This window comes from Melitaea cinxia, chromosome 2 (genome assembly GCF_905220565.1).
Source record: "Melitaea cinxia chromosome 2, ilMelCinx1.1, whole genome shotgun sequence".
In the NCBI taxonomy this organism is placed as follows: domain Eukaryota; kingdom Metazoa; phylum Arthropoda; class Insecta; order Lepidoptera; family Nymphalidae; genus Melitaea; species Melitaea cinxia.
In genome coordinates this window covers 3,118,945-3,146,656 of record NC_059395.1, presented here as the reverse complement: position 1 = coordinate 3,146,656, position 27,712 = coordinate 3,118,945, and the positions used below count along the sequence as shown (strand labels likewise).

At 38.0% G+C, this 27,712-nt stretch overlaps 6 protein-coding genes across 6 annotated transcripts in view; 2 read left to right on the top strand and 4 right to left on the bottom strand.

Annotated features, from left to right (window-relative positions):
• Positions 1–824: 824 nt before the first annotated feature.
• LOC123662900 (tubulin beta-4B chain-like) lies at positions 825–2,322 on the top strand. Its single transcript, XM_045597680.1, has 2 exons — positions 825–884; positions 977–2,322. Exons 1-2 carry the CDS (start codon positions 828–830, stop codon positions 2,264–2,266), a joined length of 1,347 nt encoding a protein of 448 aa, XP_045453636.1. The 5' UTR covers positions 825–827; the 3' UTR covers positions 2,267–2,322.
• Positions 2,323–3,276: 954 nt separating this feature from the next.
• On the bottom strand, positions 3,277–4,790 carry LOC123662890 (tubulin beta chain). The gene is made up of 2 exons (XM_045597673.1): positions 4,734–4,790; positions 3,277–4,645 (listed from the first exon to the last, which is right to left on the bottom strand). Exons 1-2 carry the CDS (start codon positions 4,788–4,790, stop codon positions 3,374–3,376), a joined length of 1,329 nt encoding a protein of 442 aa, XP_045453629.1. The 3' UTR covers positions 3,277–3,373.
• Positions 4,791–5,355: 565 nt separating this feature from the next.
• On the bottom strand, positions 5,356–6,834 carry LOC123662879 (tubulin beta chain-like). Its single transcript, XM_045597665.1, has 2 exons — positions 6,778–6,834; positions 5,356–6,703 (listed from the first exon to the last, which is right to left on the bottom strand). Exons 1-2 carry the CDS (start codon positions 6,832–6,834, stop codon positions 5,408–5,410), a joined length of 1,353 nt encoding a protein of 450 aa, XP_045453621.1. The 3' UTR covers positions 5,356–5,407.
• A 4,570-nt stretch (positions 6,835–11,404) lies between these two features.
• On the bottom strand, positions 11,405–20,069 carry LOC123659707 (alpha-1,2-mannosyltransferase ALG9). Its single transcript, XM_045594896.1, has 9 exons — positions 19,885–20,069; positions 19,402–19,568; positions 18,968–19,154; positions 18,197–18,396; positions 17,749–18,026; positions 17,090–17,241; positions 13,216–13,400; positions 12,358–12,576; positions 11,405–11,726 (listed from the first exon to the last, which is right to left on the bottom strand). The coding sequence occupies exons 1-9, from the start codon at positions 19,983–19,985 to the stop codon at positions 11,434–11,436; spliced, it is 1,782 nt and encodes a 593-aa protein (XP_045450852.1). The 5' UTR covers positions 19,986–20,069; the 3' UTR covers positions 11,405–11,433.
• A 1,428-nt stretch (positions 20,070–21,497) lies between these two features.
• LOC123659696 (pre-rRNA-processing protein TSR2 homolog) lies at positions 21,498–24,311 on the bottom strand. The gene is made up of 4 exons (XM_045594889.1): positions 24,064–24,311; positions 23,551–23,686; positions 22,891–23,027; positions 21,498–22,171 (listed from the first exon to the last, which is right to left on the bottom strand). Exons 1-4 carry the CDS (start codon positions 24,166–24,168, stop codon positions 21,965–21,967), a joined length of 585 nt encoding a protein of 194 aa, XP_045450845.1. The 5' UTR covers positions 24,169–24,311; the 3' UTR covers positions 21,498–21,964.
• A 1,915-nt stretch (positions 24,312–26,226) lies between these two features.
• Positions 26,227–27,712, top strand: part of LOC123667031 (DNA topoisomerase 2-binding protein 1-like) — a 31,940-nt gene continuing 30,454 nt past the window's right edge. Inside the window, exons 1-3 of the mRNA XM_045601040.1 lie at positions 26,227–26,483; positions 27,024–27,175; positions 27,526–27,658. Coding sequence (XP_045456996.1) covers positions 26,394–26,483; positions 27,024–27,175; positions 27,526–27,658 — 375 coding nt within the window. The 5' untranslated portion in view covers positions 26,227–26,393. The remainder of the gene's footprint in view (positions 26,484–27,023; positions 27,176–27,525; positions 27,659–27,712) is intronic.

Below are 27,712 nucleotides of genomic sequence, written 5' to 3'. Positions count from 1 at the left end.
CAGCCTCCCCACGCACTTGCTGGTTGACATTCTGCGGAGCAAGGCCTTCCTTTCCGTTTCATTGTCGCTATCCGTGCTGTCCTCACAGTAACCCGCTTTCTTTTCTTCGCCGATTGCATTTCCTTCGGCCACTGACATCGCGCCACGGGCGCTCGCTCGCTACACACTCGGAACACATTAAACAGGGCTACATCATACAGGATAAACTAACAATTCACATTGTATAACGAGTCGCTATCTCACTGACATTTCGAGCGAGCGCCATGACCATTATGACAATAGCTGCCGAAAACAAAACAAGCCTATTACGCGTAGCGACATCTGTTAAGCTAGTTGCGAACTACTCGGCGGAAAAGTCCTGAATATTTTCTTTGCCTTACAGTGCATGGAAATTTCAGCTAGGTAGCGCTTCGAAGCACGACTAATTTAAATAAGTTATTTCCTTTCGAAACAATTTGTACAAATAAATAAATTTACACTTTTTATTTTTATTTTACAAACATATTGGTAAGTTATTAAGTAGAATATTTATTCTACTTAATAACTTACACGCATCTGGGTAACTCTTTGGTGGACTAAAATTTCTTTTTTAAGAATAAGAATAAAATACAGAATTCAAATTTAAATCTTTAGAATAAAGTTCCATGTTTCAGTTCATTTATCTGAAATCCATCGTAAGATGAGCACAGCGTGAATTGTTATTTTTTATAATTTTTTTTATTAGCTTTTAAGTTAATGTTAAGCATCAATTTACGCAACATCTTTCGATAATTTTTTTTTAAAGAAATTTATAAGTAATAAATCCCAAGAGTTGATAAATTATCAAGATGCGAGAGATCATAAATCTTCAAGTCGGTTCGTGTGGAAATCAAATTGGAGGAAAGGTTGGTTTTCTTCAACTACAAATATGCGGAAATTGTTTACTGTTATGTCATAGTATAATTATTACAATACGATAATTTTTCTTTATTTTCAGTTCTGGGAGGTGATTTCGGACGAACATGGCGTCGACCCCAGTGGTTGTTACCACGGTGACTCGGATCTGCAACTTGAACGCATTAATGTCTACTACAATGAGGCATCCGGTGGAAAATACGTCCCACGAGCTGTACTAGTTGATCTTAAGCCTACAACTATGGATGCAGTTCGTTCCGGACCCTTTGGTTGCTTGTACCGCCCTGATAACTTCGTATACGGTCAAGGCGGAGCTGCTAATAACTGGGCCAAAGGGCACTATACTGAAGGCGTTGAGATCTTAGAATCGGCGCTTGATGTTATCCGACGTGAAGCAGAAGGCTGCGATTGTATGCAAGGCTTTCAAGTGCTCCATTCACTAGGTGGTGGTACTGGATCGGGCATGGGGACGTTACTCATCAATCGTATACGAGAAGAGTATCCGGACCGTATCATCCTGTCATTCTCCATATTTCCAAGTGCACGAGTTTCCGACTGTGTTGTAGAACCCTACAATACAACACTATCAGTAAACCAACTCGTAGAAAATACTGACCATACTTTTAGTCTAGACAACGAAGCCCTATACGACATATGTTTCAGAACACTGAAGCTTACAACACCAACTTATGGTGACCTAAATCATTTGGTCTGTGCTACTATGTCTGGTATAACGACCTGCCTCCGATTTCCGGGACAGTTGAATGCGGATTTACGAAAGTTGGCCGTTAATATGGTGCCATTTCCTCGCCTCCATTTCTACACACCTGGCTTTGCTCCCTTAACATCGAGAGGTGCTCAGCAGTACAGAGCTCTTACCGTACCAGAATTAACATTGCAAATGTTTGACGCTAAGAATATGATGGTTGCATGTGACCCACGTCATGGAAGGTATCTCACTGTGGCAACGATATTTAGAGGCAGAATGTCTATGAAAGAGGTCGATGAGCAAATAATGAATATACAGAATAAGAACAGCACATACTTTGTGGAGTGGATTCCGAATAACTGTAAAATAGCAGTTTGTGACATACCCCCACGTGGTTTGAAGATGGCGTCAACATTTATTGGTAATACAACGGCTATACAAATTGTTTTTAAGCGAGTAGCAGAACAGTTTGTCGCGATGTTCAGGAGGAAAGCTTTCCTGCACTGGTATACCGGTGAAGGAATGGATGAGATGGAGTTTACAGAAGCGGAGAGCAACATGAATGATCTCATATCAGAGTATCAACAATATCAAGATGCGACTGCTGATGACGAAGGAGAATTCGATGAAGAAGCCGAAGGAGAGGAGGGATTGGAGGAATGAATATATTTGGCGAAAAATGTTTATCCATAAAAATAAAATAGTTTTCTAATCTAAAATATTTTTATTTAAGTAATATAAACCTTTTTTAAAGTAACAGTTTTAACTTAACAGGACTTAAACATATACCTATATAGGCTAATTTGTTTACGATTCATAAAGAAAGTGTTATTATAAAGTATTATATTAAAACCTCAATAAAATTAATAAATGCTAGCGGTCGCCCAGTGGTTGAAATTTAACAGACTTCAAAAAAGGTTTCTCAGTTCGACCGTATATGTATTTTTTTTTTTTTTTTGTTTATGAACCGATTTAGCCGATTCTTTTCTTATTGGAAAGGAGAGATCCCAAGGGTGGGACCATGATAAGAAACCAAGGTCTGATGTTGGCATCCCAGATAAATCGAGGGGAATCTTCGAAAATCGTAGTGGTGACTAGTGCGCTTGTTAATTTTTTTCGTCTACTTACGTTGTGTTTACTTGTCGATGTAATTGAAGTCTGTTTTTTTTCGTTTGCTAGCAAACAATTAGTAAATTATTTCATTTGACTACAGACTTTGACAATCAACAAAAGAGTATAATATGCGTGTGTGTGTCAAATACACGGCAGTGTATATAATGTTTTTTTTTATTGACTTAATATATTTAACATACATTCTACATTCCTTCTCGACTAAAAGTAGGTTTCTTTGTCTAAGACTATTGTGTACGAAAATTCATACTCCTCCATCCGCGCAAGTTTTTGCTTCACGTATTAATATAAAGAAACCACACACGTTTTTTTAGATTTTCCAGATAATTTTCATTTACAGTAATTTATGTTGGTCAATACGTACACTCATTGCATTAAAGGGGTACGTTTCAAAACTGTTACATGCCTAAGTCTACGTTTGCAAAAAATCATTGAACCAAAGGTCTACGTTGCAAGACTCATTGCACCAAAGGTCTACGTCGCAAGACTAATTAACTTTTTTAAATACTGTTTTAATTAATTTAAATAAACAAATTAACGAAAATCGATTTATTTCACACATACAAAAACAAAACTGATACAGACAACACTAGAGAAAACAAATTTTATAAACGCGACACTGGACATAACAAACATCAATCACTCTTCGACTTCTTCATCAAAATCACCTTCGTCATCAGCCGTAGCATCCTGGTACTGTTGGTACTCTGACACAAGGTCGTTCATGTTACTCTCTGCTTCTGTGAATTCCATTTCATCCATACCTTCTCCAGTGTACCAGTGCAAGAACGCCTTTCGTCTGAACATGGCGGTAAACTGTTCAGATATCCTTTTAAACAATTCTTGAATAGCCGTCGTGTTTCCTATAAATGTAGCAGACATTTTGAGGCCACGTGGCGGAATATCACAGACAGCAGTTTTGACGTTATTCGGAATCCATTCAACGAAATAAGTGCTGTTCTTATTCTGTATATTAAGCATTTGTTCGTCCACCTCCTTCATTGACATACGACCACGGAAAACTGCAGCAACGGTGAGATAGCGCCCATGTCGTGGGTCACAAGCTGCCATCATATTCTTGGCGTCAAACATCTGTTGTGTAAGTTCGGGTACACTTAAGGCGCGGTATTGCTGACTGCCTCTCGAAGTGAGAGGTGCAAAGCCAGGCATAAAGAAATGTAAGCGTGGAAACGGTACCATGTTTACTGCAAGTTTTCGCAAATCAGCGTTCAACTGCCCTGGGAAGCGTAAGCATGTAGTCACGCCGGACATGGTGGCTGATACCAAATGATTTAAATCCCCATAAGTTGGTGTTGTTAATTTCAGTGTTCGGAAGCAAATGTCGTACAACGCTTCATTGTCTATACAGTAAGTTTCATCTGTGTTCTCTACTAGTTGATGTACTGATAAAGTAGCATTGTAAGGTTCAACAACAGTATCCGAAACTTTGGGACTGGGAACAACTGAAAATGTATTCATAATTCTGTCAGGATATTCTTCTCTTATTTTTGATATAAGCAATGTCCCCATTCCTGAACCTGTGCCACCTCCCAGCGAGTGAGTTAACTGAAAACCTTGTAAACAGTCACAACCCTCTGCCTCTTTGCGAACGACATCGAGAACAGAATCTACTAACTCTGCACCTTCAGTGTAATGACCTTTAGCCCAATTGTTACCAGCTCCTGATTGTCCGAATACGAAGTTGTCTGGTCGGAAAATTTGTCCAAAAGGTCCTGATCGTACAGAATCCATCGTTCCGGGTTCTAAGTCAACCAGGATAGCGCGTGGCACATACTTGCAACCAGATGCTTCGTTATAGTAAACGTTGATGCGTTCTAATTGCAAATCGCAGTCTCCTTGATAGGCGCCTGTGGGGTCGATTCCGTGTTCATCTGATATCACTTCCCAGAACTGAAATAAAATTTGATTTGAATATTAATGAAGAACATAGAACTAAATTTACCATTAAACTAAAATGCTGGGTATTGTTTTTTTTTACCTTAGCGCCGATTTGATTCCCGCATTGTCCGGCTTGAATGTGGACGATTTCCCTCATTTTGATATATCACTAGAAATTTTGTGCCTAAAATCTAGTTAGTGAAATTTACAGATTTCTCAGACTTATTATAAAAAAATAAAAAAGTAAAAAAAAAGAAATTTTTAAGTCACTACACGTGCATCCTACATTAAATTTTCTTAAAAAATGACCCTAAAAAGTTGTATGTCAGTGACAATGGAAAAAGTGTTCTTTTTATAAATTCATATAATCTTAATAATGTTAGATGCCTATAGTTATTACTAAAAAGGTTGTAAAGGAGTTTTGATGTATTTAAGAAAAGTAATATATTAAAAGTAATATATTTGATGTATTTAAGAAAAGTAATTATAGTATTGTAGAAAAAGTATTCATAATTAGGAGTTATTAACAAAATTAGCGTAGTGATTTTATGAACATGGTTTATATTAACCATCTAGTTGAAGTCAAACATTACTTTGAAAATAATAGTAGTTCGGTTAAATATAGTTCCTCATACACAAAAGACTGTTTCACTTGTATTCGTTACGTGAAACGCAATAAGCAAATAGATAATTATTTAAATAACTCAATAAGACAACAAAACGATAATATAAATAATTTATCAAACAAATATAATGCGTACATAGGTAGTTAAATCATTCATCACTTTCATCATTGCCTGTTGCTTCGTCTTCTTCATTTTCAAATTCCTGGTCATCTATGGTTGCATCTTGATACTGTTGGTATTCAGAAATGAGATCATTAAGATTATTATCAGCTTCTGTAAAGTCGGCTTCATCCATCCCTTCTCCAGTATACCAATGTACGAACGCTTTCCTTCTAAACATAGATGTAAATTGTTCTGAAATCCTTTTAAAAAGCTCCTGGATAGCTGTTGTATTACCAATGAAAGTGGATGACATTTTCAAACCACGTGGCGGTATATCACAGACAGCTGTTTTCACGTTGTTAGGTATCCACTTAACAAAGTAATCCTTGTTCTTGCTTTGAATGTTTAACATTTGTTCATCTACCTCCTTCATGGACATTCGACCGCGGAAGATAGCTGCAACGGTGAGGTATCTACCGTGACGAGGGTCGCATGCTGCCATCATGTTCTTAGCGTCGAACATCTGTTGAGTTAGCTCTGGTACCGTCAACGCACGGTATCTTTGGCTGCCACGAGCAGTGAGAGGAGCAAACCCTGGCATGAAAAAATGTAATCTCGGAAATGGGATCATATTAACGGCTAATTTGCGTAAATCTGCATTCAACTGTCCCGGAAACCGAAGACATGTAGTGACACCTGACATTGTTGCTGATACCAAATGGTTCAAGTCTCCATATGTCGGTGTTTTCAGCCTTAGAGTTCGAAAGCAAATATCGTACAATGCCTCATTGTCTATGCAAAATGTTTCATCACAATTTTCGATTAATTGGTTAACAGATAGTGTTGCGTTGTATGGTTCAACTACTGTATCGGAAACTTTCGGACTTGGTACGACCGAGAAGGTTAAAATAATTCTGTCAGCGTATTCCTCTCTTAGGTTTGCTAGAAGGAGAGTTCCTAAACCGGAGCCTGTGCCACCTCCGATGGAATGAACAACTTGGAAACCCTGAAGACAGTCACAACCTTCGGCTTCCTTTCTTATAACATCGAGAATAGATTCAAGTAAATCTGCGCCTTCAGTATAATGACCTTTTGCCCAATTATTACCTGCACCAGTAAGTCCGTAGACAATATTGTCTGGGCGAAAAAGTTGACCAAATGGTTCAGCTCGTAGAGAGTCCATGGAACCTGGTTCGAGGTCAACCAAAACTGCTCGTGGTACATATTTGTTACAAGCGGCTTCATTGTAATATACATTAATACGTTCGAGTTGGAGGTCAGAGTTTCCAGAATAGCAACCATTGGGGTCAATGCCGTGCTCGTCTGATATAACTTCCCAAAACTGTAATCAGAAAACAAATAGGTCATCTCGTTAAATTACTAGTCAAGCAGTTCCATTATCTCTATACTACATACCTTCGATCCTATCTGATTTCCGCATCTTCCAACTTGAACATGAACAATTTCTCTCATGTTTCACGAATAATTTATTAAAGAAATAAATAAAATAAATAATAAATAAAATGTTCAATAAAATAAAGTAAGCATAAAAAAAATATTACACCTACATTAAGCTACTTACTTTAAACTATTAATATAAAACAATAGACATCGCGTTGGTTACGATAATAATCCGTGGGCTACGATATTCCACGTAATCTTTTGAACACACTTTATATTATACACAAAACATTATCTTTGTTAATATCAACATTCCTACTGCTAGGTATAATAAGGATGAGCTTTGTTTAATGGGACTAATCTAATAACATGATGTCTCATTACGATATGAATATTTTTTCACAATCAATTTTATATGACAATGTCGTTGGAAATCGAAGTATTACGATGCAAAACTATACGATTTACGCGACAAAACGCAACCAACACGTTACCTATATTATGAAGTGTTTTTGAAGCCCATTTGAATAAAGTTATTTTTGATTTTACTTTTGATCTTATATATTGTCATATACGCTCATAAGTTTAGCAGCTAGTTTTACTTTTGTTCACGACGGGTACGCGAAAGAAACAAACTAGGAAGTGTTCTAGAATTAATTTATTTATCCACACATATAAGCTTACAGAACTTTGCTTCAATCAGAAGTAGGTAATTTAGACCAAAAACGTCAAAAATAGAAAACTAACTACCGTAGAGAAAATATCCCGCTCAAAGTATGGAGCAGCCCGACTGGAAAAATACCTCGACCTTATAGAAGATCCCAATCAAATAATACTGCTTTCAAGCAGTTTTGTATTCCTGTGGTGAGAAAGGTAAGGAAGGAAGCGAGGGATTGGGGTAGGGTCGATAGCGTCCAATGCGTTTGCGATGCTTCTTGTGTTGCAAGCGTCCATAGACTACGGTGATCGCTTAACATCAGGTGTGGTGTACACTTGTTTGCCGACCATGTCATGTAAAAAAATGAGCCTTAATTAGACCTGCTGAAGCAGTCAATTCTCTACTTAATAAAACAACAACGATTGTTTTTCAAAATTTTAATACCAACTTTCACATTACACGAATTATGTGCTTACAAAAATGCAAAATATTAACAATATTCTATGTACTCATTGGCGCACAAAGATATGAAGAACCGGAAGTGTCATAGACAAAAGATAATTTCTACCTTTACATTTAGAATTTATCAGCTAGCTACGAATTATCTTACTTATAATATTATTATAAATTTTACAATTAGATATGTTATGAAACAATTTATAATATTGCTTTACTAAATATACTAAGAAATTGCAAAAAAAACGTTACAGGTTTGTAACACAATAAAAATATCTTAGGAACATAATCTTTGAACACAACAATATAATTGTTGTACGAATTGTTATAAACTCTCAATTATACCGCGATATGAAAAAGGTCAATAAACAGGTGTTAAAATTAAAACAGAAACTTTTACAATAACTTTTTTAGATTCTGGTTAACAGTTCGTATATAAAAAAAACATAGTAATAAAAAAACAATAAAATTGGAGGTAGAATTTGCTCAATCAACGAGCTACAATTTTTATGTATTAACGCTTATTGTCTTGAAAATGTAATAAATTTCCACGAATAAGCTCGAAATAGATATACCTTAACAAAATATCTTTCGGTAGAGTGGCGTAGCGAGGGCGTAGGGGGGGGGGGCATGCCCCGGGCGCTACAAACAGAGGAGCGCCAAATATTCCGCAAAACAAAAAATTGCTGGACATATTATATGGTTTTCGATTAGGGGGGGGGGGGCTGAAATGGTATTATGCCCCGGGCGCTACGTCAATCCCAGTGCAGTATTTTATTTATTAACGATGTTATTATAACGCTTCGCTTCAGCCTGTAATATCCCACTACTATAGGCCTCTTTCTCCATGTAGGAGAAGGATCAGAGCTTAATTCACCACTTTGTTCTAATGCGGTTTGGCGGATATATATGAGTAATATACTATGAGTAACGATCGCTATTAGGTGTACATGATAACAACCGGGGCCAACTCTTTAACGTGCTCTCCGACGCACGGTGGGGAGACCCACAAGGACTGCACAACCACCCAGACCACGGCAAACACTTGTATGGCCCATAATGTTTGTCATGTACGGGGATCGAACACGCAACCGCCAGCGCAACAGGTACAATCCATGGCTGTGACCGTTGCGCCAACGCGGATGTTATTATAAATGTTTACATAATTACGTTCAACTTACATCAATATTTTTTTTCTTTTACGGTCGATTATCTTTCAATGTATAATTTTGCTTAGTAAAGCAACTACATACAAACGGTATCAAAATCTGTCTAGTAAAAGATAAATAAGTTACTTATGACTAGCTTCGTATATTAAATCTAATTTGTTAAATTACATTACTAAGACCAACTAAGTGGTCAAGCTCGTGTTATGACTCAAGTTCTATAGCTAATGGTGATGGGCTAAATTATATTTGGTGTTAGTTTGGAAACTATTTTACTTATAAAACTGGACAATATAACATTTTAATAGAATTATCAATTTGTAATAGTTTTTAATATTGTCGATTACAAACAAATTAACGTTTTTTTTTATTTTTATATATTTTAAGACTTAATTTAGAACAAGTATGCTGCGATTCGGATCGACTTAAAATATATAGTAGAGGATTGTTTAAAAAGAAATAAAAAACGAGTGTGCTTTAGACCACACGACTGAAGTAAAACTTCTTTACTTGCTCATACAGTAATATACGAAACGTAACTCTCTCACTTTCTATCTTCTTCTAACTTATATCTCCTTCTCAACTTCCGTTCACATCACCCGATCACACTTTTCGTAACGCTCTCGTCACGTATTCACCAGCTTACTCCCCAATTCAAGCATGCGTAAAGGGTTTAGGATGTGCTCGCGAAGCTGGCAGCGGGCGCTGATTTAGAAAAATGAGTTTGGCCGTCGACAATGCGGTGAATTACCATTATAGAGCATAAGATATGTGATAAATATTAATGTAATGTATAAAGAATGACACATGAACACATGAGTTCACGTTATTGTTGGCGTAAAGTTGTGGAGGCCTATGTCCAGCAGTGGACTGTATAGGCTGTAATGATGATGATGATGATGATGATGATGATGATGATGATGATGATGATATTGATAATGAATGTAGTGTGTTAGTAATTCATAGAGCATCTCTCAAGGTCAGTTTTGGACTCACCATCGAATAAGAGAAAATAAGTTTTAGTTCGTAATTTTAAGCATGCAGTGTTGAAAATAATACGCCTCAACGTTTTGACAATAAAAATGTAAATAAAAAAGGCATGGGCACTTAAGGGCCTATGGATGTTTAAAAACAAAGCACGCGTAAAGAAGTTTTACTTCAAAAAGCGATAAAGCTTTTTTTTTAAATAATTGGTACTCATTTCTCTAAACACTTATTTATAGAAGAGGGCTCTATCCAGTACTTACAAGATCACCAATCAAATGAATTGTTAAATCTATTATTAATGTTTTTTTTTTTTTCATTTTGTCTTATTAAGGGATAAAGGCGCGGTTGTATTGTAAGAGATCGTTATCGCTTCGCTACGTCGCGAAAGTTTTCCAATATCCAAATTAGTAAATTCTTATTTACAAGCTAAATGACTGCCTAGGTGATATTTTATTGTAAATTAATTTTTATTAATTTTTATAAATTTTAATGCAACATACATAGCAAAGAATTTCGTACTTCTGGAGATATTTTTTAAAAGAGGTCATCTCAAAATAAGGAAAATATGATTTGACTAGTTTTAAAAATTACGCCCTGATTTACCCAAGTATAAATGCACATAACAAAAAAGAAAAAGTTCTTGTCATAAAAATAAATGCTTTAAATAAACAAAGAAAAAATATAACACTTTACGATACAAAAAAATATACATTTATGTATGAAATAACAAAATATAAAAAAGTACGACGAAAAGTATATGTGAAACATTTAATATTTTAGAGTTCTATATCTATACGCATTTATAAATATATAGGCACTAAGTCATTTAATATAGCCTAATTATTAATTTATGGTTAGGCTGATTATGTTAAATAATTATAGCATGTAACACTGCAATCATTCAAATAGCAAATAAAAGTTTAATTTTTTTTTTTTTAATAATTTGTAGACGGAAACACACACAACACAAGCACAAACGACCAGAACACGACAAATGTATGTATAACACATACAAACATTTGTTAAGATCACTTTCAGAATAATTAGTTGCTAATCCAACAAACACGATAGTCGACGTCTAGTCAAGGCAAATATAATTGTATTTGCTAGCAAAAAACTAACAAACGCACTAGTCGTCACTTCGATTTTCGAAGGTTCCCCTCGATTTCTCTGGGATACCATCATCAGATCCTCGTTTCCTTATCACGGTACCACCCTAGGGATATCTCCTTTCCAACAAGAAAAGAATCAACAAAATCGGTTAATAAACGACGAAGTTATCGATGTCGAATTGAAAAACCTCCTTCTTTTACGAAGTCGGTTAAAAACCCATTTACTATTAAATGTTTCACATCTAAAAACTATACCCAAGTCGTTTAAATATAATTTATTACACAATTATATCTAATATTTGATAATTTTATTCCTTAATAGATACAAATTCGCATACACGATGTTTTTATTCGACAGCATAGGAACGTAAAATGCTCTAAAAATCTTATGGGATTTAGACGCATCTAAGATAGGTACTGATGCTATTATCTCCCACGTGTTCACGTTTTTATGGTAGGGTGGTTGTAACTTCGTTGGGGTACCGATGTCCGAGTCGACGAGGTAGTGGCACTTGCTCGGTTGTAGGTACGTTCGGTTATCGCCTCTGTTTAGGTCGTTGAAGTATGGATGGATGATGCGGGTAGCTGGAGAAAAAATACAAATTACCGTCATATTATAGTATTTTATCTAATATATAAAATTCTCGTGTCGCGGTGTTTGTAGTTAAACTCCTCCGCAACGGCTTGACTGATTCTCATGAAATTTTGTGTGCATATTGGGTAGGTCTGAGAATCGAACAACATCTATTTTTCATCCCCCGAAATATTAAGGGTAGTCCAACACTAATTTTTTTTTTTTTAGATAAAATATTTATTTTTTATTTTATTATGTTTGGCGTTAAAAATTCATACAACCCTAAATTTTCACCCTTCTACCACCAACCCCTATTTTTAAATAGTCGTGATTAAGTTTAATTTAAAATCGCGCTAACATGAAAGATATTATTAATATGAAGAAATTTTAATTCATACAAAATTGGACAGAAAATATTGAGAGCACTCAATAAGAAGATTAGTTACTCTTTCGATAATTTTAATTATTTTACCAGTCTATCTTTACGATGAAAAGTTTTTTACAAATTTTTCAATATTTATAGGCTAACACTGTCAACTAGCTAAAGATCCACAAACATTTAAATCAGACTTCGAAGACCCATTAAGACCCAACATAACAAATCTCATACAATCTCATATAAGGTATTCAAGCGAATCTCACCATTATGTCCTTCATAAAAGGGCGCCGGTAGTTGACCACTGAACTCGCTGGGTATAAATCGAATCCTGTAGCTGTCGGGTAAGTGGAAACTGGACGGAGATCTGTACCAGTCTTTACCAAAGCAGACGTTCATCTGACCGCTGTTATCTTCGGGCAGGTGTCGGAGTATCGTCATCGGTCCTTGATAGTGGTTGTAGAGCGCCGTTATACGTGATATATCTGGGGAAATAGTTATTTTTAGCCCACTTCAAAAACAAAAGGTCTCAACTCGACTGTATATATATATATATATATTTTTTTTTTTTTTTTTTTATTGGGACTACCTATTTGTATGTCTTTTTTTGAATCGCTTGGTGCTTCCGTCTGGTATCATTTATATTTGATCAAGGTCTGATTACTAATTTTTGAGATATCCCTAATTATGCGTATTTAATTGACTGTTTTTTCGATTAAAATTGAAGTCAGTTTCTATTCGTTGGTTAGTAAACAATTATTATAATGTAGTCTTAGATGTATATCAGGTGCCTAATGCTATATACTATAATGCCTCTATTTAAATGATTTTCTTTGTATGTAGGACAAATCAAATTTAATCTCACCCAATACCAGACCAATACGCGTTTGCGCTTTAGAGCCTTTATCGATCGGGTACAATACTAATACGTATAGCCAAGAATGTCCAGCCTTATGTTACGTGCCATAACTTTGCCGTGATCGTTGAAATTTGAATGAAGTTGAAAATTAAGTTTGAGCACAATTGATATCCCAATAATTTCTTAAGATATCTAACCCAAAATATATCAATACACACGAACACTTATAGCGTAAAATAAACATAAAATAAAGTCTGTAACTCACTTCCAAGTCCAGCAAGCAGTACAATCATCACAACGAGTGGACCAGTGTACACCAAGTAGTGTCTTCTTTCTCTTTCTTTACGCCAGCGAAAGATTTCCGTTCCGACAGCGAACGTCAACTTCTGGAGACAGTCGATAGATATAGCCCCGGCCAGGACTATCATGCTGTACACTGGGTACAGGAACCTGAGAATTTCAAATAAAATTTATGAAGGTGACACAAACATTGACATTCTCATGTTTCTAATGTTTCTATATATTTAGTGCCTGTTTCATTGATTGCCGATAAATGTTATCTCACGCTCAAGTAACTGATAAAATTGGTAGTAACTAGAAAAATACAAGTAGTGACTCACATCAAACTTCTCGATCAGTGTAAATTCTTATACGAGTATACTATAATATTTTTAATTTTGTTTCATTTTAATACACGTGTGATTTTGTCAACATTTAATTACAGAAATGGGGTCCAAATAAGTTTGTTTTTTAGTTACAAGGCCGGTCTTTTTACTACAATCTGCATTACATTAGAATGGATTACACAACATATCGATATTCAACCTTCATATACCAGTAACCGATCCCGTTTAACAGTGAAGGTACTAGCGTGTAATGTAGAGCGGCGTCACACTCACCGCTCCTCCTTGTGCGGCTGCGCGAGGAAGACGGCGAGCCACAGCGCGAGCGGCGCCAGGCTCAGCCAGTAGGGCGTGCAGAAGGTACTAGCGTGTAATGTAGAGCGGCGTCACACTCACCGCTCCTCCTTGTGCGGCTGCGCGAGGAAGACGGCGAGCCACAGCGCGAGCGGCGCCAGGCTCAGCCAGTAGGGCGTGCAGAAGGTACTAGCGTGTAATGTAGAGCGGCGTCACACTCACCGCTCCTCCTTGTGCGGCTGCGCGAGGAAGACGGCGAGCCACAGCGCGAGCGGCGCCAGGCTCAGCCAGTAGGGCGTGCAGAAGGTACTAGCGTGTAATGTAGAGCGGCGTCACACTCACCGCTCCTCCTTGTGCGGCTGCGCGAGGAAGACGGCGAGCCACAGCGCGAGCGGCGCCAGGCTCAGCCAGTAGGGCGTGCAGAAGGTACTAGCGTGTAATGTAGAGCGGCGTCACACTCACCGCTCCTCCTTGTGCGGCTGCGCGAGGAAGACGGCGAGCCACAGCGCGAGCGGCGCCAGGCTCAGCCAGTAGGGCGTGCAGAAGGTACTAGCGTGTAATGTAGAGCGGCGTCACACTCACCGCTCCTCCTTGTGCGGCTGCGCGAGGAAGACGGCGAGCCACAGCGCGAGCGGCGCCAGGCTCAGCCAGTAGGGCGTGCAGAAGGTACTAGCGTGTAATGTAGAGCGGCGTCACACTCACCGCTCCTCCTTGTGCGGCTGCGCGAGGAAGACGGCGAGCCACAGCGCGAGCGGCGCCAGGCTCAGCCAGTAGGGCGTGCAGAAGGTACTAGCGTGTAATGTAGAGCGGCGTCACACTCACCGCTCCTCCTTGTGCGGCTGCGCGAGGAAGACGGCGAGCCACAGCGCGAGCGGCGCCAGGCTCAGCCAGTAGGGCGTGCAGAAGGTACTAGCGTGTAATGTAGAGCGGCGTCACACTCACCGCTCCTCCTTGTGCGGCTGCGCGAGGAAGACGGCGAGCCACAGCGCGAGCGGCGCCAGGCTCAGCCAGTAGGGCGTGCAGAAGGTACTAGCGTGTAATGTAGAGCGGCGTCACACTCACCGCTCCTCCTTGTGCGGCTGCGCGAGGAAGACGGCGAGCCACAGCGCGAGCGGCGCCAGGCTCAGCCAGTAGGGCGTGCAGAAGGTACTAGCGTGTAATGTAGAGCGGCGTCACACTCACCGCTCCTCCTTGTGCGGCTGCGCGAGGAAGACGGCGAGCCACAGCGCGAGCGGCGCCAGGCTCAGCCAGTAGGGCGTGCAGAAGGTACTAGCGTGTAATGTAGAGCGGCGTCACACTCACCGCTCCTCCTTGTGCGGCTGCGCGAGGAAGACGGCGAGCCACAGCGCGAGCGGCGCCAGGCTCAGCCAGTAGGGCGTGCAGAAGGTACTAGCGTGTAATGTAGAGCGGCGTCACACTCACCGCTCCTCCTTGTGCGGCTGCGCGAGGAAGACGGCGAGCCACAGCGCGAGCGGCGCCAGGCTCAGCCAGTAGGGCGTGCAGAAGGTACTAGCGTGTAATGTAGAGCGGCGTCACACTCACCGCTCCTCCTTGTGCGGCTGCGCGAGGAAGACGGCGAGCCACAGCGCGAGCGGCGCCAGGCTCAGCCAGTAGGGCGTGCAGAAGGTACTAGCGTGTAATGTAGAGCGGCGTCACACTCACCGCTCCTCCTTGTGCGGCTGCGCGAGGAAGACGGCGAGCCACAGCGCGAGCGGCGCCAGGCTCAGCCAGTAGGGCGTGCAGAAGGTACTAGCGTGTAATGTAGAGCGGCGTCACACTCACCGCTCCTCCTTGTGCGGCTGCGCGAGGAAGACGGCGAGCCACAGCGCGAGCGGCGCCAGGCTCAGCCAGTAGGGCGTGCAGAAGGTACTAGCGTGTAATGTAGAGCGGCGTCACACTCACCGCTCCTCCTTGTGCGGCTGCGCGAGGAAGACGGCGAGCCACAGCGCGAGCGGCGCCAGGCTCAGCCAGTAGGGCGTGCAGAAGGTACTAGCGTGTAATGTAGAGCGGCGTCACACTCACCGCTCCTCCTTGTGCGGCTGCGCGAGGAAGACGGCGAGCCACAGCGCGAGCGGCGCCAGGCTCAGCCAGTAGGGCGTGCAGAAGGTACTAGCGTGTAATGTAGAGCGGCGTCACACTCACCGCTCCTCCTTGTGCGGCTGCGCGAGGAAGACGGCGAGCCACAGCGCGAGCGGCGCCAGGCTCAGCCAGTAGGGCGTGCAGAAGGTACTAGCGTGTAATGTAGAGCGGCGTCACACTCACCGCTCCTCCTTGTGCGGCTGCGCGAGGAAGACGGCGAGCCACAGCGCGAGCGGCGCCAGGCTCAGCCAGTAGGGCGTGCAGAAGGTACTAGCGTGTAATGTAGAGCGGCGTCACACTCACCGCTCCTCCTTGTGCGGCTGCGCGAGGAAGACGGCGAGCCACAGCGCGAGCGGCGCCAGGCTCAGCCAGTAGGGCGTGCAGAAGGTACTAGCGTGTAATGTAGAGCGGCGTCACACTCACCGCTCCTCCTTGTGCGGCTGCGCGAGGAAGACGGCGAGCCACAGCGCGAGCGGCGCCAGGCTCAGCCAGTAGGGCGTGCAGAAGGTACTAGCGTGTAATGTAGAGCGGCGTCACACTCACCGCTCCTCCTTGTGCGGCTGCGCGAGGAAGACGGCGAGCCACAGCGCGAGCGGCGCCAGGCTCAGCCAGTAGGGCGTGCAGAAGGTACTAGCGTGTAATGTAGAGCGGCGTCACACTCACCGCTCCTCCTTGTGCGGCTGCGCGAGGAAGACGGCGAGCCACAGCGCGAGCGGCGCCAGGCTCAGCCAGTAGGGCGTGCAGAAGGTACTAGCGTGTAATGTAGAGCGGCGTCACACTCACCGCTCCTCCTTGTGCGGCTGCGCGAGGAAGACGGCGAGCCACAGCGCGAGCGGCGCCAGGCTCAGCCAGTAGGGCGTGCAGAAGGTACTAGCGTGTAATGTAGAGCGGCGTCACACTCACCGCTCCTCCTTGTGCGGCTGCGCGAGGAAGACGGCGAGCCACAGCGCGAGCGGCGCCAGGCTCAGCCAGTAGGGCGTGCAGAAGGTACTAGCGTGTAATGTAGAGCGGCGTCACACTCACCGCTCCTCCTTGTGCGGCTGCGCGAGGAAGACGGCGAGCCACAGCGCGAGCGGCGCCAGGCTCAGCCAGTAGGGCGTGCAGAAGGTACTAGCGTGTAATGTAGAGCGGCGTCACACTCACCGCTCCTCCTTGTGCGGCTGCGCGAGGAAGACGGCGAGCCACAGCGCGAGCGGCGCCAGGCTCAGCCAGTAGGGCGTGCAGAAGGCCGCGCGCGAGGAGCGGCACGCCGCCGCGCCCGCTAACAGAAGCGCCGGCGCCGACAGCGACAGCACCTGCGAACTCACCACACTTAGCTTTGCTAACAAGCGCTCAGATGTGCTCAACTATGCTTAGTAGAGCTCAGCTGTCCTCAGGAGTATTTAATCGTGCGCATGAGTGCTCAGCTCTACACAGGTGTGCTTAATCGTGCTCACGAGTACAAAGCTGAGCTTAATGTAAGTATTAAGCTCAGCTTTGTACTCGTGCTTTGTTTAGTAGAGCCTAGTTATGCTCAATAGTGCTCAATTGTATGCAGCTGTTTTCAGTTGTACGTACCTCTGATCTATATCTTAATTACATAACTGTATTTAATAGTAAACAGCTTTTACTTTGATTACACACAACTGGGGTCAGCATTGTCTAGTCTGGAGTATTCAATTCTGCTCAACTGTACTCAATGTATTTGTTGTAACCAAAGCTGACCGTTTAGATGTCATGGGTTTTTATTTACACAGTACATTGACAAAAATAAACCTTTTGTCAATACAATACAAAATTTTTATATCACATAAAAAACTCACCCAAATAATATTAAAATTCAAAAATCCATTCACGAAATAATACGTCCAAGGTTCCACACCATACAAATCAGGTCCGTGTTCAGTGAATATATTATATGCTACTATGTTCCAAGGAGCAACAACTAAGCGACCATAATGCCATGAATCCACCAATACTGTTGGTACAAGAAGTGTGATCAGGGCTACAAAGGACCATTTAAAGAAATCCAGGTATTGTTGTTTGAGTAAGAGCATATCAATGGCTATCGGTACTCCCAGTAGAGCTGTGAATGGCCAACCTGAAATGAAAAAGTTGGTTGTGAAGTAATTTTCTTTGTATTTATTATTTAACTTGCAAAGGCATTACACAAATGCCTGAATTCTAAGTAACAGCTGACTAATATACATGTACACGATATTCAAAATTTTGTTATATATTTCACAGAATAAAACTATACTGTATACTTACTCAGTAGTGCAGTAGCTGCTATAAACAGAACAGCTGGGGGGTATCGTCTCCTCCACCAGCAAGCCAGCGCAGCAGAGACAAGAGCTGAGCTCCAAGCTGACGGTAACATCGCTGCTGAGGATGCAAAGCATCCCGCAGCTGGTAGCGTAAGGCATAGCCATACTCTTCCAACATGCACACCAAATTCATGGCATACTGCCCTATTGGAAGTACATAAACATTAAGTAAATAAGAAAAACAATCATTTTTAATCAACTTCCAAAAAAAGAGCAGATTCTCAATTTTACTGTTTTTCAATGTCTTTTTTTTGGGGGTGAAAAGTTGGGCTTATCAATTGGTGATATCTGACAAGTACTTTCTGTGTTATCCCTAAACTTCAGCCTATTGCAGTCCACTATTGGACATAGGCCTCCCCAAGTTTGCGCCAAAAATGGCGAGAACTCATGTGTTTTGCCCATAGTCACCACGCTGGGCTGGCAGATTAGTGACCGCAAGACTGGCTATGTCACGCAGAAGACGATGCTACCCGTCTTTGGCCTGTGTTTTTCAAAGCCAGTAGGTTGATGGCTATCCTGCCATCGGTCGGCTTTTTAAGTTCCAAGGTGGTAGTGGAACTGTGTTATCCCTTAGTCGCCTCTTATGACACCCACGGGAAAAGTAGGGATGCTATGATAAATATAATTTTAATGATGTTTTCACTTTATTACTTGTAAATTGATGTTGCTTGCTTTTTTGTTCAGAGCTAACACAAATATTTATCATTGTACTTACTTATAGAACATAAGTTCAGCACATGCAGTCAGTACAGCAAGCAAAGCCCTCAGAGTATAAAACACAGATACGGGTGTCATCATATAGGACATAATCTTTGCTGGCACGGCAAAGAGCCATAGAGGCATATAAGAGCGGATAGCATAAACTGGACTGTATTCCCATGTTTGAAGACCATTGCCATATACTAGAATAAAAGATTTAAAAATAAGGTTGTATTTATAGTCTTTTTTGGGATAAAGTTTTTCATTTAACTTCAGTGTCAATTGATATCTAATTTTATTTACTACAGATAACAGTTTAAATTAAATAAATAATTTTTTTTATTCAGAGAAGATAAAAAGTATGCATTTGTGAGCACTTAATAAAATCAAGAATATTTTTTATTAATTTATACTAATGTTTTGTTTTAAATATTTTATAGTCTATAATACCTAAAAAATGCAAAGGTTCCCAATAATTGTATGTTTCATCACAGTCAGCTATGTGTCCCCAATATGCTGAAGCAAGACGAGCTACGAGTAGTAATCCTAACGCCACTGCGCCTCCAGGATATGCTATACTCCGTAGATCTGACGGAGCATTGGTGTATAGATACTCCCTAAAAATTCCATTTTAATATTAATTTACCAAAATAATAAACTAAAAAAAAATAAAAACAAAAGCTAAATAAACATAAAGAAAGCTATAGTAGATAATGTATCCTTTATGTAACTTTTTTTATGTTTCGACACAAAACAAAAACAGAAAAATATAGAAACAAAATAATACATTGTTTACTTAATAAAATTGAGGTTATTTTTACGTATTGTGAAAGAAATCGATATTTTTATTGTCATAAAATTAAAAATTAAATTCATAATAAGCGCTACGTTGTTTACCGAAAGTAAGTTTTAATTAAATAACACAATTATTACCCCTCGCTTGATTTGCGTGTTCGTTTCCCTTTGCTAAAACTAGCTGATCTTTTCGCTCCATTCTTATTGTGGATACTACGTTGTCGCGCTGTTAATGGCATTAGATCAGGTTTTAAACTAAATCGTGTATAAATATTATGATTTACATTAATTTATTTGCGACGATCAATCATACACAAAAATAACAAGGTGACAAATTGACTGCTGTCACTTTATCCTACTAGTAAAAATTTACTGTGTCTATGCCTATCATAAGCTGTTAGTTCAAAAATGACCCCATAGATGTTGTAACATATTGTATTAAAACTATCAAGTAACCAGTGTGGTTTTAATATTTCGGTTTATTTCTAAGACCGACCGAAATTTCGATTTCGGTTTCGGCAAAAAATTTAGTTTCGGTTTCGAATAAAAATGGTAATGGGTCGAAACTTTGTCTTTGCGGAATGCCGTGCATCGTTCAACTAATTAACTTATCCACCAGCTTTATATACTTATATACTCTTTGTTAACTGTACTCCGTGCCACCGGCTTAGATCGCAGTAAATATTATTATCAAACAATATTGTAAACACAAACTGTATGTTTTTCCCTAATAATGCGTGTTTAATTGGCCATTTTTTCGAGTATCTACGTTTATGATATTCTTATTTTATTACTTGTTAATGTAAATGGAAGTTAGTTTTTTTGATAACAATTTAGGGCTCTTCTTGGGTACTACATCTGCCTTTTTTCTCGCTGTTCCTACAGTGGCTATAAGCCAGAAGAATTTCGTAGTTCTGCTATGTAGATAGATCCTCCTAGATGTTATGTACCTAAGCACAGAAGAACTTCGCAATAGCGAAGATATTTTGTGGGCTGACTTCTATTTTATATTGTATGTTGATAAAAACAGGACATGTGAAAGATTATATTACAGGAATGTTAATGAAATAAAATAATAAACTGTAAATAACATAAAGCACGTTTATTTATCAATAAAAGAACTCCATAAATAGTTTTTAAAACAGTACAAAATAATTTCTACGCATCAGTTGATATGATTGCATTACATATTGAAATGCTATTAGTGCTCGAAAATGTTAGTTTACGGGTAATTTAGTATTTATAATGCATAAATAAGTAATTTTATTTACATAAAACGTCACTTATGTCGATTATTTACTAAAAACATACTATCATTAAATAGCAAATGTTAAAGTAACAATTAGGTTCATATAAAATAAAATGTTACTGTAGGTGTGATTTTTACCAAGTTAAAGGTCCAAGGCATTTGTTTCCTTATTTAAAAGAATTTTATATTTAGTTTATTTTTAAGTAAAATAAAAATAAAAAAAAATTATATCAAATGTGGTCCTTATTTAATTTCTTAATAGTGGAAAACAATATTCCATCAAATAATCTATTACATGAAATAGTAATATCTCAATTTAATAGAAATCCAATTTGAGTCATATAAACTCACAATAAGTTGTAAAGGGTATGTAAGAGTTGTTACGTGTCTAGGATTTAAAAGACAATTACTTTATTAGGTATTCAATATATAAAATCTATGATAGCTCTTACAATTAGACAATCTAATTTACACCTCGATATATTTATGAAAAAAAAAGACATTTTTTTAACTCCTTGTGTTGCCACTATTTAATCAGTGATTTTATTATTTTTATGAGAAACTTTTTACAATTGACACTTTAAATGCATATGTACACATTTTGGTGCACCCACATTATCACTTTTTATATAGCTTAAGTGGCCAACCCATTTTGTATTGAACTAGTGTTGCCAGTGCATTAGCTGGTTGGTAGTGAAGTCCATCAGCATCATCAGCAAAGCAAAACATCAAAATAGCAATATTGGTGGCAAAAGGATATGTACACACAAGAGCTTTCATTAGTTTTTTCCTGGTTTGTTTGGATCCGACAATTTTTTTTTTTATTATTTTCCACAATACTTTTTTTTAATTTCTATTTGCCACCTCAAGGCATTCAGAAGTAAGCCCATATAAATAATACTAAGCAGTATTTCAACTACTATGTGAATGCACCATGAAGCATCACAAAATTGATTATTATGTGTCAAGCTATTTCCGTCTTCGTGTCCTAACTACAGTCCACCCAGGTTCTACATCCTCATCCATGGGTTCAGGTTCATTATTCTGGTTAGATGTTGATGGGGCTTCTCCGTGATCTTCAATGACTGATTGAGAATCTTGGTCGTCATCATCATCATCATCGTCATCATCATCTTCATCACTACTTGTTGTGTCATCATCTGGGTTTCCATGGTACTGTAAAGATTATTCAATATTTTATAAATTTATCAGGGACACTAATTAATAGGGGGAAAAAAAGAGAGTATATTGAAATTATTCTAAAGTTATAAGTTAGTATGTGGTGACAATAAATTAAAAAGTTTCCTTATACTGTTAAAATAAAAGGTGCTTTCATATATTTTTTTAATTAGAAAGAGTAAAAAAAAAAAACAGCAATGTTTAAGTTTTTGGAGTACCAAAAACTTAAATATTGCTGTTTTTTCAGTCCACAGTCCACTTTTCTATAATATAAAAATGAGTCGCTGAATGTGTTGCTAAGCGCAAAACTCGAGAACGGTTGGACCGATTTCGCTAATTCTTTTTTTAAAATATTCCTTGAAGTACGAGGATGGTTCTTACGGAGAGAAAAATTCTAAAAAAAAAAAAAAAAATTTCCTGAAAAAGTCTAAAAACAACACTTTTCTATACTCCCATACAAAAGATTTGTGATAATACTTAAAAGTCAATTTGAACTTTAATACCATACGATAAAGTTTGTGTTAGGCGATACGAAGTTCGCCGGGTCAGCAAGTATAGTATAAACACATTTACATATTTTTTTACTTGAATTAAAAACAAATTTTAATAGTAATGGAAATACACATTTTTCATAAAATAAAGACATCTCTTGAAGAGATCTGTTTCAACAAACCTATATTCATGAGAAATAGTACAAGAACATATTACTAACTTACTTGTGGAGGGACCGACTCGTGAATGGGTTCACTGAGCCATTTCTGAGATTTAGGCAAAGCTTCTATGTGGTTACGTAATTCATCATGTCGTCCTTCCTTCAGTAGTCCCAGAAAAAAAACAAGTAATGATGAGACTTCTGTAACATTTAAAGGTTTTGTTGCATGCTTTAATACAGAAATAAAGAAGAATAATGTGGGAGATGCCCTTAAAAAAATGTAAAATAAAAATATAAGCTAACAATGGAAATTTTGTTCCTATTTGTTGTGTTCATTGCAAGAATGATCATTTTTTTTTAGTAGCGATTGCAAGTGATGTTAAGATAATTGAGTCATTAGCTAGAGTCATTATTTATTTAGTGAGAACATTAGCTAATGTTATATAAGCTTAGTTATTAGTAGCTGCAGAAATTATTAATGATTTTAAAGTACCAAATACTTGTATGCAAAATTGATCAGATCAGAAATATATAAAAGATTATTATCTGTTAAATACCATCACCCATCAAATAGCATCTGCAACCCGTGAAACACAGTTCACACATAACGGACTACCTTTTTGTCTAAATGCGGAAAATCGAGCCCACAACAAAACAAAACAAACAACTGGTGAAACAGGCTCTTAAAAATTATAAATTTAAAATAATGTATAACGTAATTTACCTTTGGGTGAATTATCATGACATACTGTCTCAAATTCTTCATCCATTAGATCTTCTAAAAGTTCTGTTAAATCTTCTCGTTCTACTACATTTTCAACACAATACCTTGCTACATACACTGCCATCAACTGTGCTGTCTGAAACAATACAAGGAGTTTAAATATGCATTTATTGATTCACTTATTAGGTATAAGGATTAACATGTACACTAGTAAATATACATTTGCTATGATTTTTTTTTGGTAAGGGAATATCTTGCTTAAAATTGCAGTTAGACAGGAAAGTAGCTCAACCTTACAAAAGATGACCGCCAAATAACAATGCTCTCAAGTAGTGCAACCGAGTTCTTATGACTGGTAAAGTGGCTAGAGTCGGAAACGCGTTAGCAATGCTTTTGGTGTTGGGGATGTCCATAGCTACGGTATCCGCTTATCACCAGGCGGACCATACGCTTGTTTGCAATCCAGCGGTATTTCAAAATGTAATCTTACTTATTTATGTTATACATTCATACTTTTTCACCGCCTGGTGCACCCATTCCATGCTCCACGGCCAGTTGCAGCGCCGTCCAGTTATTGAACACAAGGTCTACGATAGGTTTAAAATCATCGTACAACATTTTAAATTAATTTACTCATAAAAGCACAAGATTAACAAAATATTGATTAAATTTTATCACATATTTATATATTATTAGTATAAACCAGGTTTATTGATAACCTATAAATAACATTAATACGAATACCGACGAATACTCTTATATACTCTGTATACGAACAGTTGTCAACATAGGTTGTCAACACCTACCCCACCCCAGCCTGCAAAATAATGATATTTGTAATAAAAAAAATACTAATTGATAGATTTTGAATTGCTCAATTCAACTACGTTGTCCTTTTAAATTGCTCACCTCAAATTATATAATTAAAAATCAAAAAAGTCGTTGAAAAAAATTCATTTATCAATATTTTCAAACTCCTATATCTTTTGATGTATACAATATTTTAAATTGCTCAACGTGTTAAAACCCTGCTGAAGTTGCATTTATAATTGCTCAAATACAGATTTGAACAGCTCCAGCTAAGTTCGGGGATAACTTCGTCGTTTATAAACCGATAAGGAAACAAGGATCTGATGATGGAATCCTAAGGAAATCGAGTGGAACCGTTGAAAATCGTAGTGACGACTAGTGCGTTTGTTAATTTTTAACCGACTTCCAAAAAAGGAGGAGGTTCTCAATTCGACTGTATTTTTTTTTTTTTTTTTTTATGTATGTTACATCAGAACTTTTGACCGGGTAGACCGATTTCGACAAATTTTGTTTTAATCGAAAGGTGGTGTGTGCCAATTGGTCCCATTTAAATTTATTTGAGATCTAACAACTACTTTTCGAGTTATATCTAATAATGCGTTTTTACTTGACGCTTTTTTCGTCGACCTACGTTGTATTATACCGCATAACTTTCTACTGGATGTACCGATTTTGATAATTCTTTTTTTGTCGGAAAGGGGATCCCTAGTTTGGTACCGTGATAAGAAAACCAGGATCTGATGATGAGATCCTAGAGAAATCGAGGGAAACTCTCGAAAATCCGTAATAACTTTTTACTGGGTATACCGATTTTGATAATTTTTGATTTAATCGAAAGCTGATGTTTATCATGTGGTCACATATAAATTTTATCGAGATCTGATAACTATTTTTTTGAGTAATCTTTGATAACGCGTAGTTACTTGACTATTTTCTCGTCGATCTACGTTGTATTACTCGTCGATGTAATTGAAGTCGGTTTTTTTTTTCGTTTGCGAGCAAACACAATTATTTTCGTCAACTTTGTATTACTTGTCTATATAATTGAAGTTGGTTTTTCTTTTCGTTTGCGAGCAAATACTAACTTGACTGTTCGTCGTTTAGGCATATTGAAATGAACAAACAAAAAAATCTTCGAGTTTAGGCTGTTGATTATTTTTAACCTATAAAATATAAAGTAAATTTCCTATTGATTTGCAATTATTTTCTATTCGTTCTATAGTTTTTCTGTTTTTCGTTAAATAATAATTTAACCTAGTGTTAAATTATAATTTTAAGGAGAAAATTTAAGTGCAAAATATGTGAATAGAAGTATGTTAACCAACGTTACAATTATGATTATTTACTTCAGTTGCAAAAATATGATAAAAGTTTATTTTATAACTAGCTTCTAGCAGCGGCTTCACTCGCATTGATTTTTTTAATAATAAGTATCCTGTTACATTCAATATCTCCAAGAATATGTGTACAAAGTATCATGATGATCGATTAAGTACTTCAAAAAAAAAAAAAACAAGAAAAAAAAACTTTCATTCGAACTTATAATATTAAGTAAAAGTAACTCCTTATTACATTAGCTTTCTACCAGTGAAGGTCACATTAAAATCGGTGCAGCCGTTTTAGAGATTAGCCGAAACAAACGGACGGATTAAAATTGTAAAAAATGTTATTTATATATGCATTTAGTAAAAAGCGGTTATTTTAATATTACAAACAGACACTCCAATTTTATTTGTTTGTATAAATATAGATTAAGCCTAAGGTCTGAAGCCTAAGGTTAAGGATTACATTAAAAAATCAAATTCTTATTATTATTGGTTATCTGTAAATATTTTTCAATCTGTTATCTGACTTCTGGCTGTGTTTCAAACAAATGACAGTTGTAAACAAACCGCGCGCGATTATGTTCCAAAGAGAAATGTTGAAATTCTTCTAATTTCCTCAAATCCACATTATTCATAATTTAATTATGTACGTAGCGTTAGTACACAGAAGTTCGATATTCTATTAAACTTGACTTAGATATTACTAAGATGAATGAAGACATTAATATTACGTTTATCATACCAGAAGATTGCAGTGATGAAAATGAGTGTTCTGAAGAAATGCAATTGGCTTTTACCGTAAGTTTCTACATTACATTTACGAAAAGTTTCTTAAAAATTCTTTTTTCTTTTCTTTTTAATTTTAATATTGTATGTCATAAGGAGCAAATTGGAAACTATTGAATACTAGCTGTACCCATGCGCGTTGCTACGCTTTTTAATTTTTGTGGTCGTACCAACTCCGAAACCTTTGTGGGCTCATGCACAACACTTTGCTGAATATTATAATAATAATAATACTTTATTTCAGACTAGGTTTAAAGTCCATATTGGGTTAGTAGAACAAAACAACATGTAGAATAAAAAAAAAAAAACAAAACAAAATTAAATTAAAAAATCAATAAGTAAAAATAAAATTAAATAAAGTAAAAGTAAAATCAAAAATCAAAAAATTATGACATGATCAAATGCATAGTTTACGATTCTATAAAGGCCATACAGACCAACAATCATTTTTATGCATATAGAAGATTTTTTAAAATTGAACAACACAAACAGTTATTGCCTTCAATGTATATGATTTATTTTATATTAAACAATGGGTTTTTATTTCTTCAGGCCTGTGAGCAGCACAGTGGCGGAGGGATCAAACCTAAATGGGTGCAGCAGTGTCAGTGGAAGAAATTTGAAGGCCTAACTAAAAGAGATGTATTTGTCTTATCTCAATTTGAGGGAGAGTTATTTGATAGATTAAAAAGTACCAAATGCTTGTAAGTATTTACAAAATTTTCATCATCATTGTATATCAAAACTGCCACTGTAGTTGGAATATCTACATAATTTTATCTTAACATTCATATATAAAAAATATAAAAAAGTATGAGATTACAAAACTGCATATAATTACTTAAACAATTATATCTAAATAAAGATAATTGAGAAATTGTATGTAAATACATGTTTTTTTTTCAAAAAGAGTTACTGTGGAGTTTCTAACCAATTCCTTGCAGAATCTTTATCCCAAGTCATTGGTCAGCACCACATTTAAGGATAATTAAAAGTTTCAATTTGTAAAAAGACAATTGAATAAAGTATAATTTCATTTTGATTTTGTTTCCAGACTCGTCGGTCCCCGCTGCTTATCATGTTGCTTGATGGAAGGTACTCCCATCCCTTCAGCACCAGAACCTGTGTTCACCATAGCGATGAGAGGACTGGTTGTAACGGCAAGTGGGCTATCAAAACAACAGAAGGTAACATTTTACTTATATTATTATCATCTTTAAGTGAAATTTAGCTTATTTCAG